Raw genomic sequence first — 14,469 nt, forward strand, 5'->3', positions numbered from 1 at the left:
CTCTTGCTACTGGTAACCCCCTTGGAAACAGTCCCCCGATTCCTTTTCCTCTCTCTCCTTTGAAGGACTTCAGAGAGCGGCCTGAGGTGAAAGCTGGCCCTGCAGAGACCTTCCCGGAGCCCCAGAAAGGGCAGCTTTGGGGCTAACTGCCTTCTTCCCAGACTACATACGTGCACGCAGGACACGCACATGCTACCTAAAGAAAGCCTGTTCTGCAGTCTGAGTAAAAGCACTTAGCCCTGGAATACGTCCAGGCACTAGGAAGCCAAGGGAGGATGGAGGAAAAACAACTAAGCACAAAGCATGTGCTACAGCTCATTCCAATACATTAATGATTTAAAAAAACCACCACGGTCAATAATAAAAAAAATACAACACAGACAACATCAGGACGCCGGGAAAGCCCGCCAGCAGCCTTGCCCTCACGTGTGTGCTTACTAAGCGTCCCAGTCCCCGCTCCCGACTCGAGGCTCGCCTCAAAATGTCAGATCGGCTCCCGCCTGCCAGGAAGGTGGCCAACTGAGATGATGTCCCAGCACAAGCCTGTAACCCGAACCCGCTGGGGCAGCTACCTACGTTTGCTTGTGCGGGAAGGACCGAAGGTACTAAATAACGTTCGGAAGGCGGGTGGGGGAGGAAAGGGACGAGAATGGACGTTGGCTCCGGGGTTAGGGGCACAGCCGAGGGTCTCCACCGCAGCGCTGGCGGCTCGGGTCAGCGGCAACACGAGCCAAAAGGTGAAGACAACTTGGCAGAGAGCCCAGTTAGCTACGCTTAAAACTGCCCTCCACCCTGCTCGACTGCCCTGTTTTCTCTCACTCCACCCGCCCCCCCCTTCTTCAACTGTCCTCAAAAAAGATTTTAAGATGTAAATGCCATTCAGACCATGGGTTTTTCAAACTTAGAAAACAAGCTTTGTGACTTAAAGAAAGGACACTAATATTACACGAGCCCAAAGCACCTAGGCAGCCTCCGTGACGGGAAGGGTCCTCCCCTCTAGATAGGACTGAATGTCTTCCAGGGGGGGACTTACCTACCTTTTCCTCTCACATCCTCCTGCAAGGAGCAGTCTATAAAGAAGGGGGGGGGGGGCCACGTGAGCTTTTGGAGAAACACAAAACTAAAACTCCATGCCTCCTCCAAGTAGCCTTCGGCTCTGAGCATCCAGGGTGCTAAGACCCCCTCCGAGCAGGGGTGCCAAGGTTGTGCCAGTTCCCGAGTGACGGGAGGGTTGGCTGCATGCCGTCGGAGGGCCTCCGAGGATCATGGAGCTGGTGGAGAACGCGGGCCCTCGGAAACTGCCGCCTTGGCTTTTAGGAAGGGCACGACGATGGCGCCAGCAGAGGCCAAAACGGGATATTCCACATCACGAGTCTCAGACCTGACACGTGCAGGAGGTTCAGAGGGCTTCCTGGAAGCAGCAGTCCACAGATCAGTTCACAGCAGGCAACCTTCGGACCTGCCGTATGTGACCCTCTCAGGGCGAGAGGGGTTTGGTGTGGTCGCTGGGTTCTGTGTCACTGGCCCCAGGAAAAGACAAGCGTAGATCTGGCAAGGCGCTCCTCCCGTCTCTTCCTGTGTCCTTGGGGAGCCTGGGTGGCCGCTCTCCTACCTGGAAGCCATCAGGCTAGAGCTGCAGAGGCATTAGGATCCTGCCGGGGAGGCACCAGGAAGCCCCCAACATCATAAGGCATCAGAAATGGCATCACATTTGAGGTTTATACCTGCCAGAAGGATACACTTCCTCCCCTTCACCTGGAAGAAGACAGGACTTCCATAGGAAATCCCTTCACTTTTCCTGCTAGAAATCCACGCAAAAACACGGGACAAGTCATTTCATACAAAAAACAGCAACAAGGAATAAAGTACCAATGCAAGTGGCAATTCTGTCTGCTGGACTCTGCAAAAGGCCAGTAAAAAAGGAGGGCTTTTTTTTTTTTTTTTCCAGTTGCGATCATTTATAATGGTTTTCTCACTAATTGCCACTGGGAACAGTACTTCTACAACATAGCTGCTGGAGTCACTGATGACCCCTCCCGGGAGCTGGATAATCTTATATCCCAGGGGGAGGGTGGCGGCCCTCCCTGCACCGCGCCTGCNTGAATTTGCTGCTTTTAATCTCAGTTTTCAAAAGTGCTCCTGGCAGGTGTCTTCTCAACAAAACCTGGAACAGCTTCACCTTCAGAGAGAGGTGGCCGGGCCCCACGCTGGTTTCCCAGTCAGTGCGCCAACCCAGGAGGTTTTTTCTTTTTTTAAATATAAACATTTAAACGAGCATACAGTAAAGCTCATTTAATTAATGCAACTGACTAGGTAAACCGAGAAGGCGGATGCATAAGAAGAGCAAGCGAGTGCCTACAGAGGACCGGAGACCCGCTCTCAAACCCGCGATGCGACAGCCGCCTCCTGCCTCGTGTGAGCACCTCACGTACCTTCCATCGCTGAGGTTAACGCCAGAGGATGAACTAGACGTGGCAGAAGCACTGAGCCTCGGCAGAGCTCCCGGCCGCTCAGAGTGACAAAGGACCAACTGGAGAGACGAGGGGTCTCAGCAGCTTTCCCCACCGTCCCCGTGGGCCTGCTCAGAACACACTGGCTCACACGTGTCCGCCTGCTCGGGGAGGAGACAGACGCGCACCCCACCCCAAGTCAGTCCGGCTCCCGGGGTGCAGGGTCTGCCAGAGCGCTGGGGCTCAGGAAGGCTCAGTTGAAGCCTTTGTTAAAAGCGCCAGAGGACTAGGCGTGAGGGTTGCTCGCACCTCTGAAGCCTCTACCCTACCTAGAACACCCGAGGTGAGTTTCCCACTCCAGTCCGGAACCGAGGACCATTTCCTGTCGGACAGTGCATCCTAGATTGCGGGCATTAAAACAGAAGGAGGCTGGGAGGAGGGGGCAGGTGGTGGAACACTACCTGTTTGCTCAAGCCACCAGAGCAGAAGCCGTTTCTCGCCCTCCAAACTGGGGCCAAAGGGCAAATGTGTTCAGCAGACACAGCGGTTCACAAAATCCATCTCTGGGTTCGCTTTTGTGTTTTTGGGAAACAGGTTGGTGCCGCCTTGATCGAGGGAGAAAAACTTCTTCTTCATTGACGATAGTGAGTTGAGTTCCAATTTTCTCCATGTCCTACACGGCCCTTCTCGCCCAAGCCCGCCCTCCCCCCACTCTCCCCCTTCACACCCAGTGTCTCTAAGACACACTGGAACAGCGGATGCTTGGGGAGCCCATCTGGGTGAGAACCTTGTCGAGCCACTGCAAAGGCCCATTCAGGTGCAGCTCGATCCAGCAGGGGGTGCTGGTCACTGTCTGTCTCCTGCAAGACATAGGGAAAGGAGGGGAGGTGGGAGACTTCAAAAATGTCCAGAACGCCACACATCCAAGTCAAAACACCTTTTCCTGCTTTCGGGAGAGTCTTCCTCCCAAAGCCAGAGAGGTGTCCAAGGCTCCTTGCTAGGCTCTGCCCTAGAGGAGACCCCACTAACTTGCTGGGACTGCCAGGCCAAACTTCCCCAGCCAGGAAGGGCCTTGAGTAAATCGGGTTCTCTTGCTGGGAAAGGACGTAGCCCTTCAAGGGTTAAACGGATAAGACAGATTCCAGGGTATTGCACGTGCCCACCTGTTCTTGTGTCAGCCACCCAGTGAAGAACTTCCAGCCTGAGCAGAGGTCTCCCTCAGTCCCATCCGCCCTGAATGGGCACCCCCCGGGCCAGCAGGCCCTGATGACGTGGGTCTGTCTGACTGAGGGGTGTTTTTTGCAAAGTGCCGACAGGGTCCACATGCCATCAGTTCCCAATGTGCTGAAATAATTCCCATCTAGGGCCTTATTTTGGAAAATCTTACAGGCAGAGCGAGCCATGGAACAATTACTGGAAAAAACCAAGGCACACCACACGTTTCTTTTCCCCAAACCACTTTGTCTAAATGCAGGCCGATTGATGACGCAGCCGGCAGGCGAGCTCCCAAAGGCCTCCAGCGAGCACAGCTATCTTGCTGAGGCCGGAGGTGCCGGTGCCTGCTGGAAGGGAGAGGCCTGGGCCCTGGGCCCTGCCTGCTTTCGGTCATCTCACAGGATGGATGAAACCTTACTCTCTTTGGCCCGAGAGGCAGGAGGAGGGCAAGACTGTTCTGGGAAGGGGCCGCACCCACCCGTCAGGCTGCTCCGCAGGGCTGCCAGGTGGTGGTGATGCGGAAGGCCGCACAGGACCAGGGGTGCTGGCTGTACGCCCCGCACGGTGACACCGTGCCCCCCGGGAAAGGCTTCCTCCGTCACCAAGGGGCCTCTTCAGCGCACTCGGGGCCCGAGGGCTGTGGTGCCGCGCCAGGTGGACGGCTGCTCACCTGAGGCCACAACCCTCCTTGCCCGGCCGACGCTGCACCGGTGTAGAGGTGGAGAGAGGGTCCGGTGGGTGCAGGGGCGCCTCTCTGACCTGTGGTGCCTGAGTGCGGTTCTCCAGACACAAGTGTGGGTGTCGAAAGGAGCGAAAGGACCCCCCCTCCCACTCTGGCTCTCTTGCACTGGGGGTGGTCCTAAGTATCTCCCTCTCCCACTAGAAAAATATATTCATTTTATAACCCTTCGTTCTTGTTGCATGAATGCTTTCAGCCAGGGCTAAAAGATGGGCTAAACTCTCCCTTTGGGCCTCAGCTACTCTCCTCCGGCCCTATAACCGGGCTGTAAGCGCTGCCCAGAGGCCTGACCACTGTGGCTATTCAGGTGGTCACTCATCCAGGGTTTACCCAGAGACCCCACAGGCCAAGGTGCTCCCTGGCACGGTGGGGCAGACACAGGCGGCAGCAGCAGCTAAAATACGGTAAATAGAAGCGGATTTTACGGACTGACATCCTCTAATGAGGATCTGACTTTCCATAAGTCATGCTCATCTGGATTTCATTATAAACAGTGGCCCAGAGCCAATATTGAAATGGGTTTGGCCTGGGTGCAGAATGACTACAAAACAAAATGGATTCCAAACATCTGGAAAAATGAAGAGAAGGCGGGGGGAGTCACTTGCAAGGCGCTGGCCCCAGCTGACGTGCGGGCACCTCTGCGTCTGCCGGGGAAGCGGGGGGCTGGGCAGGGCTTGGGGGGTGCCCAGCCCTGGCCCTCGCACGCTCCTGTCTAGGTGTGGAAAGGAAAGGGGTGGGGATCTCTACACCCCAACCAGAACGGTCTGACAGATTCAACAGAGCAGATCAGGTAGACCCGACCAGAGCCTTGTTTAAAGCAATATCTGAAATTCTGGAAAAGAAAAACATCATTTCTTTTCTGAGCGAGTAAACTGTGTTCCCTTCTGACTCCCCACATCTTCTCTTCTCCTATCTGCTTCTCAATTTTAGTACCCTCGATTCTCAGGGTCCCTCAAGTCAAACACGGAGCCCCAGAGGAGGTATGACGACTTAACTCACTGGAAAGGGTGGTCCTAAAATCATCTGCCCAAAGGGAACAGTGAGGAAGCAGCCACCAGGCACGGCTCTAGGCTCCGCCTTCCCACTAATGGTGTGACTTCAGGCAAGTCACTTTCCCTGCCGGGGCCTTCATTCCCTCATCCGTGCGCCGGGGCGATGCCAGTGTCCCCGCCCAGGGTGGTGGTGAGAGGAAACGGAACATGTGCGTTCACAGCACTGGGCACACATTGCCCGGCTCCTCCTTATCTGGTGGGACTCCGGCCCTCCTGGCCTCTGACCCTTGGTCTCTGCTCTCTGGGGCGCGGGCTGGCCTAGCCCGTCGCTGAGGAGCCCCTGCTCTGCCGTCTGAGCCTCCAGCAGTCAGGCCCCAGTGACGCGTGCCCCCGACCTGACCTGTACTCTGCTCCCCAGCCTTTGACGAAGCTCATGCGGATGGTGCACATCCGTGTCAGCTGGTAGACGGCCTCGAAGCCCTGGTTGACGGACTGAGCCAGGAGGGCGGCAAACTCCTGGTTGTTGAAGATCTTCAGGTTGCATCCTGCCGAGAGAGCGAAGACCGTGCTCCTGGGGACAGAGCGCTTACGAGTCCTAGGCCCCCATGCCTGGCTAAAGCCACCCCCCACCCCCCGGGTCATTCAGAATGGCCCACAGTCATTCCATGGGCCAGCCGCGCACTTCACACTCTGCACCGTGCTCGGGACAGGCCCGCTTGGTCCCTGCCCTTAAAGCCNCGAAGAGCAAGAGAGATGGTCTAGAGAGGTGGGCTTTGCCCTGGGCAAAAGGGCCAAGGCAGGCATCCAGGGGCCAGAGACACAAGGGACCCAAGCCAGAACGCCCGTGGCTGCATGGGGCACAGCTGAGCACCTGGGGGCCGGAGGCCCTGACAGGAGACAAGAGTGAGGGACAGTAGTGTAGGCCAGATGAACGGGTGCTCGCAGAGGGTCCCACGTTCCACCCAGGGTTCCCTGGTGAGTCCACCTGGGGCCAGGAAGGGAACACGAGACTGGAGCCACATCTTGGCCTTTGGGCACCTGGCTGGGTCAGAGTGACATCGCAGCAAAGAGAAGACGTGTGTCTAACCCTCCAGGCCGTAAAACCAGAGACGGGCACAAATGAGGTTTATAATAAATCTCCTGAGGTCCTACCCCCAGAGTGCCAGGAATATGTCAATCAGAAAAATAAAGACAAGAGCAACATGCTGGAAATACCCAAGAGGTGAGCTAAGGTGACATTTACTAACAGGCCCACACTGGGCACCTAATTTTGCCGTGTGACTCTGGGTTGGTCACCTTCTTGTCATAAGCCCGTGTCTCCGAGAGGCTGGCCTCAGAGGTCCTCCCGGCTCTGATCCTCTGTGAGCTAACAAACCCCACCATGGCCAACTCAGCCCGCACCAGAAAGACGGGAGGAGGGTTGGGGAAAGGAATGGCCACAATGCCAAGAACACAACGGACCTTCCTGTTCTCACATTTTCTCCAAGGGGACATGTGGGGACACAGGGCAGAAAGTGGGTGGTGGCCCCCATCTGAGCCAAGAAGCAGAGAAGCACCACACTCGCGAGTCACTCAGTCCTAGGCTCACCCTGGCTCAGCCACTTACTAGCTGTGCCTTTGGTCAGGCGGCATGACCTCTCTGAACTTGTCTCCTCCCCGGAGGAGGCAGAATGATTGGAAAGGACTAAGGGAGAGCAAAGATACAAATGTACTCTGTAAACACAACCACACAATGCTCTGGAAATGTAGAGCACCTTCTGCATTCTTTTAGGTTTTGGGAAAGAAAGCAAAGGGGGGGAGGGGCAAAGAGAGAGGGAGACAGAGGACCTGAAGTAGGCTCTGCACTGTCAGCACAGAGCCCGATGTGGGACTCGAACCCACGAAACCTTGAGATCATGATCTGAGCCGAAATCAAGAGTCAGACGCTTAACCGACTGAGCCGCCCAGGTGCCCCAAGCCTCCTGCATTCTTAAGCTGACCCTGCCCCAAGCCCATCGCTCCGCTATCATCTGCTGCTTAGCAGACAGGAACACGTGTGCCACACATGTGCCACACGCAGGACCAGCCAGTGACAGCCCGCCTCTGCCAGCAGCAAGCCCAGGGGCTGCGTGCCTGTGAGCAGGGCACTCTGGCCCGGCCTCTCGGCCTTGGTTCCCTAAGTCGAGAGGCCCTGATGGGATCAGCCTTCTGTGAGTGTGGCTGGGCAGCCACCCCCTCCCCCCACTGGCAAGCCATCCTCTGGGGTGGCGCCTGACACCCTCTCCTGGAGTCCAGGTGGGAGCTGTCAGCCCCGCTCGGAAAACCCTCACGAGTTCCCCAGAATAAAAGTACAACTTTGTCATGTCCTTCCGTGGTCTGGTCCCATCATTCTTTCTAAACGTTTCCTGTCTTACGTGGCCTCTCCTCCAGCCAGGGTGCCACCCATTCGTGCCTTGCCCTGCACTGCCTCTGGGCTTGTGCCCATATTGTTCCCTCGACCTGGAATGCCCTCACAGTCCCCACCCCACCGTCACCCTGTGCCTACCCAGCCTTCAGTGCCAGAATGCCTTCTCCATGAAGCTCTCCCTGATCCATCCCAGCAGTTAAATGAGTCCCCCCAGGCCCACCCGGATCCAGGAGCACCTTATCTGAGCTACCTGCCTGGTGCTTAGCACCCTTCCTTGTATTAGACTCACTCGTGTCTTTCTCTTACATACTGAGCTGGTCTTTAAGGTCTGTGGGGACAGCAGCAGGGCCTCCCGCACCCCTCCCGCTCCCCCAGCCACCTGGCCCTGTGCCCGCGCACTTGTGAGCTTGTGGAAGGAAGGAAGAAAGCATAATGCCCGAGCCTCTGTGCACACGAGGCAGCAAGTGCTGTGTCTGCTCCTGGAGGGTCAAGGAGGGCGCCGCCCGACAGTAAGCACGGAAAACCCCCCAGCGAGGAGGAGAAACGGTTAAGAAGACGCCTCTCCCAGGCACGCACCGGGGCCAGAGAGGCCGTCGGGGCAGGGCTAGGGTGGGGGGGTGGGGAGCTCTGCCCTGGCGGGATCTTGCAGACCGTGGCTGGGTGCCAGCCATAGCGCTGGTTACAGTTGGGAGACTGGACGAAGATGGCGCTGTCGCTGAGACACTCGGCGAAGACCTCCCCTCCGATGTAGTACAGCCGCACGCCTCGGCCTGTGGAGACGTGGGTCAGGTGGGCCCGGGGTGTCTGGCCGCAGGGCCGGCGGAGGCTAGCCGAGGAGGCAGAGCTGCAGCCGCTGCTCCGAGGGACTGTCTCCCTGCCAGCCTCCCCAGACAGACAGGGCCCACAGGCAAGGCAAACCCCACACACGGGAAACCGGTTCCTGAAGCTAGAGGTGGCAGATGGCGAGAGCCAGGGGCGAGGGCATCCTCTGCCACCGACTGGCCATGGGCCTCCAATCCAGTTACTCAAGCTCTGAGCCTCAGTTTCTTCGTCTGGAAGATGGGGTAACAACACTGCCTACCTCCCAGAGTGGTTGTGCCACGCCCACTAAGCACCTGCGAATAAGCACGAGCTGTTACTACAGCTACTGCTACAAAAATTCACTCAGCAAACCTGCAGAGCTGCTCCGGAGGCAGCCGACCCCACAGGCGCCCTGCTTTACCGGGATGGCTGAACGCCACCTCCTGTACCTTTCTCTCTCCCCAGTGCATTTTTCTAAAACATTCCATAGGTTTATATCATTCACTTTTCCTTCATCTCTTAAATCCCTTCCAGATGGACAGGAATTATTTTTAAATTGCCTCTGCAATTCGAGCAAACAGTTACGTAAACGCTCTTGACAATGAGCTCTCTTCTCAGCCAGGGATGTTCTCTCCTGCCGCACGGGAAGGCCTCTGTTGCCGCTTCTGGGGAAGAGGCCCAGAGGGCTGGAAAACGGAGCCAGGCTTTACGGGCGAGACGTCAAGTGGGATAGAAACCAGGGGGCCACTGGGTGTTCTCCCTGCCGCCTCCTCCCACGACTGCCACTCCCCCGTTTCTTCTTGGTTTGGTGCTGCGAGACTTGGGTGTCGCAGATACGTGGGGTGCTGGCCGCCTCGGGCTCCACAAGGAGGGGCCACGGGGTCAGGTCAGTCAAGGTCACAGGCAGAGATGGGTAGACCCAGACCAAAACAACAAAAAATGTGTTTTGTTTTGGTAATATTTGAAATATTATTTTTTAAAATCCAGAAAAGTAGGGGCACCTGGGTGGCTCAGTCGGTTAAGTGTCTGACTTTGACTCAGGTCATGATCTCCTAGCTCATCAGTTCGAGCCCCACGTTGGGCTCTGTGGTGACAGCTCGGAGCCTGCTTCAGATTCTGTGTCTCCCTCTCTCTCCACCCCTCCCCCCACTGCTCGCTCTGTCTCAGAAATAAAATGTTAAATTTTTTTAAATATAGAAAAGCATAAAGAGAATAACTAACTACATATGCCTCCCAGGATCAGTATCTTTTTTGAAGTAAAACAAAGGGGGAGGCAGGCGGGGAAGGATGTGGGCGCAGCAGCAAGGGACTGTTTGTGACTGGCTGTGTCACACTCCCTGTGTGGCCTCGGCAAGGCTCTACTCTTCCCTGGGCGTCAGGTTATCCCCTGGAAAATGAGCACACAGGCCCACGCCTATGGTTCCTAAACTCTTATTAACTATTAAATCCTCTCTTCAAATGAAATCTTCTGTGAAAGCCCAAGATACAACACAGACAAGATCAAGACCAGACCCCCTGCCGCCCTGCCCAGCCCCTGAGTTTGCCCTGGAGCCGGTCCGCCACCCCTGGGGGCTCTGGACCCAGAATACCCTACTACACCATCTCCATGGCCTTCGGAGTGACTCGGGACCACAAAACTACAAATATCCTTAGCACAATAATTTTATGAGCAAACCAAGGAACACGTACATGGCTTCCTCCTCTATAAGCCGTCTTTTATCACATGCTGAGTGTTGGAAGGCAGAATATTAGCATCAGTGCTGTTCTGGCAGCCTAGTACTATGGGAAGCTAACAAAGAAAAGATCACTCTGTCAAGACTGACCCCAGCTACCTATCCACCTACCACTAGGGATTTACGTGGAGAGAACTGCCAATGTTGCCCTTCTCAGATTCCCCACTCTTGCCCCATCCCTTAAGTGAAGGCTTTCCTCTGTGGCTTTCACACTGTCAGACAGACTCTGTGTCTCTGAATGGGAATGACCGAGCACCGTGAACTCTTCCGGTCTGGCCCCCTAAACAAGGCAGTACAGGGTTTGGAGGCATGCTGGGGGACTGCACCCTCCCCAGCCAGAGGCGCCGCACAGCGCAGGTGGGTGGGTTCCGCACCGTGGCTGCTGGGGCCACGGGGAGGGGTGGGTAAACGGGGAAAGGTGGCATCCTTACCGATGTGCCTCCGCGTAAGCTCCACGGCTGCATTCCTGTTGACGTTGGAGAGCAGCCCCAGGCAGAAGCGCTCCGAGTTGGAGGGGTCGGTGAAGCCGTCCACGGTCATGGAGGGCTGGGAGGCGTGGAAGGTCTCCCCCACGCGCTGGTTCAGCTCGTAGTAGGAGATGGAGCACCAGAAGGCTGGCTCGCAGTAGGTGACGGGCTGCAGGTCTGGGGAGACAAGACAGGCTACTGGGTCAGGGGCCCCCGGGTCGCACACTCCTCAACGAGGTCCCTTGGATGCTGCATGAGAGGGTTTCTCTACCTCTCAGTGGGTGTTACAGTCCTCTGCTCTCATGCCTGGTATGATCTTAAACTTGCAGAATCCAGTGGGATACCATACTCCGGGGTTTGGAAAAACATTCCACGTTCATTTAGTTTTAGCTCACAGAGATCCCGTCCTGCCTGGCTGGCCTCGGACTGAAAAAGTGCCCAAGGAGGTGCTGGACCAAACCCCAAGAGGGCCAGGCATCAACCCGCACCTGGGCAAACCCACTGGGCAGGCCCGGCGTGCCACGCCACCTCCCCGGCCAGCTCCCAGCCTCGCTTCCGGAGTAACCCACGGTGACCTCTGCCTCCAAACGGGCTCTCGACTCTGTCTGGTCTTGGGCGCTCGTGGCCCGTAGAGCAGCCATCAGTATCCAAGCCCATAAAATGACACGGCTGGGCCAGCGGGGGGGTTCCGTGGGTGCCGGGCTGTGACCACACGGGCCCCAGGTGCTGTCCACAGGCTAAACAGGGTCCGCGTCTCTTGTTGCAGAAACCGTCTTCCGAACGTATCCAGATGCTACATAGGGGTGGCTAAGACACAGACTCATCTGAAAGCAATTCTCCTTTTTTCATTTTTTATTATTTTTTATTTTTTAAATGTTTTTATTTATTTCTAGGAGAGAGAGAGAGAGACAGCGTGAGCAGGGGAGGGTCAGAGAGNAAAGACAAAAATCAAAAGCTGTGCTGGGAGGGGCCTGGAAGCCACCACCACCCCCCGCCCCGAGGGCAAAGGGCCCAGATCTACTTGTGGGGTCTACACCTGCGACCCCTTCTAAGGGTAAAGAGAAATGAATGCCTACCACACGTGGGAGGAGGTGCAGACCCGTAACATAGCTGCACTCAACACACACCCAGAAAGTGTCCGTTGGAGGGCTAGGACCCCTAGATCAGGCTCCTTCCCTCGGCATTACTGACATCGTGGCCCAAATAATTCTTCGACTGGGATGAGCGGGGGGAGCGTTGTAGGTTACAGGATGTTCAGTAGCATCTCTGGTTGGTATCTACCCACTAGATGTCGGGAGCCCACGGTCCATCTCCCCCTCCCCAGCTGTGACAGTAATAAATGGCCTCAGACATTGCCAGCTGTCTTTGAAGGGTTAAAAGAGCCCCCGGCTGAAAATCACTGCCTTAGATGTTCCACCAGGTCATGGAGCTCAAGCTTTGAAGCCAGGCAGCCCAGAACTCACTCTGGGCTCTGGCGGGGACCGGCCGTGTGACTGCAAACCAGCCCAGCTCCAAGTTCCAGCCTCCACATCTCCCCCTGCAGCCACCAGGTGGAGAGCCCTCTTTACCACCAGGTGCTGTCTGCGGAGGGACTGGGAGAAATCACATGAGGAGCTGGGCAAGCATCAAGCACTCAATACATGGTGCTGACAACATCGAACTGATTTCATATGTGAACCTGAGGACACCTGCTCCTGTCCCAACCTCTACTGCAGAGGAGGCAAGGTGTCTTTGCCCCTCTCCGGTCTTCCCAGGGTGGAAGGAGGGAAGACAGGGGAAGGCAGGGGATCTAAGCTACTTTTAAAGGGGAGGGGAGGAGTGTCGGGGTCAAGAGTGACCATGGCTCGTGGCCTGGGCTCCTGAGGCTGGGTTGAGCCACAGCGGCCACATCCGGCTCTGGCTGCACTCAATGCTTCGACATTCCAGTGAGATAAGCTATATTCTAAACAGCGTGTTCACTAAAATGTGAGGTATGTTGCTTTGGAAACCTTAAAAACAAAAAAAAAGCCTAAGAAATCCAAGCACAATCCAAGCACTCCAGGGGGTTGGGTCAGTGACAAGGCCATGAGGTACTGGGCAAGGGCTGCTGATCACCACTGCCTGGGGGCAGGCTCGGCTGATCTTGCTGTGCCCGTCTCCCTGGTCTGGACAGCGACTTTAGCTTTACCGGAAGACACCTGGTGCAGGCCATCTAGATCACTGGGCGTCTGGCCCGAGACAGCCAGGCTGGTCTGGGCTGGCCCTGGCTTCCCCAGCAAAGCACAGAACAGAGACCTCCCCCCAAATTATAAAGCCCTGTCTAGCACCCCCTGGCTTAGTAAAGACAGAAGAGGGTGAGCTTGGCTCCCGGGAGCACTGGCACAGCCTACCCATCAAAAGTAGAAAAGCCACAGGCCACCCACGGGGTAACATGGTGCCAGGACCACTCTGGAGAAATGTGGGCTTTGAGGCATCTCAGGATCAGAGAGGGGGTTGGGGTCCTCCCCGAAGAGGCCCCCCCCAAGCAGATCTGAGCCCTTATCCAAACATCCCTATAACTTGTGGATATACTGGACTCAGAAGCCTGACACGTAATTAATAAGATGCTAGTTGAGAGGGGGAGCAGCACGGTCAGGCCAAGGCAAAGTCTGTAGGGCACCATTTTACAGAGTGCTGTTGGGGTGAGCTGGCCTGTGTTCGGAAGCAGGACTGACCAGAGCAGCACCCCCAGCCAGGCATTCACTGTTCTCTGCACACAACAAAAGTCTGGCCCTGCCGTTCACCTCTGTCCCTCCTAGCACCTCTCAGTTGCTTCCTCAAGGCACTTCTGCAAGAGGAGCTACAGACCAAAATGTATGGTCACCACTTCTGGGTTCTGCCTTGAATGGCAGCCTATTTTAAACTGTATGTATGCCCTCATTTCCCCCCGATCTCCCCACCAAATGACTCATCCACACCGTAGTTAAGTACAAGAGAAACAAAGAGTCAGGACCCTGGAAAGGAGAACATTATAAACAGAATAACCACAGGTTATAGCTACCAACCGAGAGAGCACTTGGCTTGGCTCTGAGCTTCCTAGCAGACAAGGCAAAAAGGGAGCATAATATGATACGTGGCTCTGGTTACGCATAGACAATGCTTACCGGTTCTGCGAGGGAACCAAAGCTTCTCCTGGCACTAAATCTTAAAAACAAAAAACCTCACAGACGGCCACCTCTCCTCCCACATCCATCAAGCCAGCCAGCCTTAATTTTAAGAGTCTGCCAACAGATGCAAAAGTAATTTTGCTGAACTGCTTCTTGAAAAGGACCCGAAGACATGCCACTCGAAGGTTCCTCGGGAAGGATGACTCCGAAAGCTGTGGGGACTTGCCTCCACGACAGTGGTTTCGTTTCTCCAGGCCCAAGGCTCAGCACACGTGGGGTGGTAGGGGACAATGCCCAAGGCCTGCCCTTCAAACAGCCCTGCTCCCGGCCAGACGGAGTCCGCGCTGATCTCTCTTCCCGCAGGAGAGGTGTCGGAAAGGCATGAACCGCCTGCTCCTGCCATTCTCGGCCCCCTGCCCCCACCGCTGTGGGAGCAGCCAGACTTCTCGAGTGGCACGGGGCGCTTAATTCACGACTGGCCCTCCGCCAGCCTAACGGCACTGGCTGGCTTCGCTTTTAAGCCCTATTCCAAGCTGGCATGGACTTTCTGTTTTGTTTAAG

At 56.1% G+C, this 14,469-nt stretch overlaps 1 protein-coding gene across 1 annotated transcript in view; it reads right to left on the reverse strand.

The window, feature by feature from the left end:
• Positions 1-2,106: 2,106 nt before the first annotated feature.
• Positions 2,107-14,469, reverse strand: part of SMAD3 (SMAD family member 3) — a 114,962-nt gene continuing 102,599 nt past the window's right edge. Inside the window, exons 6-9 of the mRNA XM_077746750.1 lie at positions 10,748-10,960; positions 8,414-8,552; positions 5,797-5,940; positions 2,107-3,310 (exon numbers count right to left, since the gene is read on the reverse strand). Coding sequence (XP_077602876.1) covers positions 3,187-3,310; positions 5,797-5,940; positions 8,414-8,552; positions 10,748-10,960 — 620 coding nt within the window. The 3' untranslated portion in view covers positions 2,107-3,186. The remainder of the gene's footprint in view (positions 3,311-5,796; positions 5,941-8,413; positions 8,553-10,747; positions 10,961-14,469) is intronic.

Source organism: Crocuta crocuta, unplaced genomic scaffold (genome assembly GCF_008692635.1).
Source record: "Crocuta crocuta isolate KB4526 unplaced genomic scaffold, BGI_CrCroc_1.0 scaffold130, whole genome shotgun sequence".
NCBI lineage: Eukaryota > Metazoa > Chordata > Mammalia > Carnivora > Hyaenidae > Crocuta > Crocuta crocuta.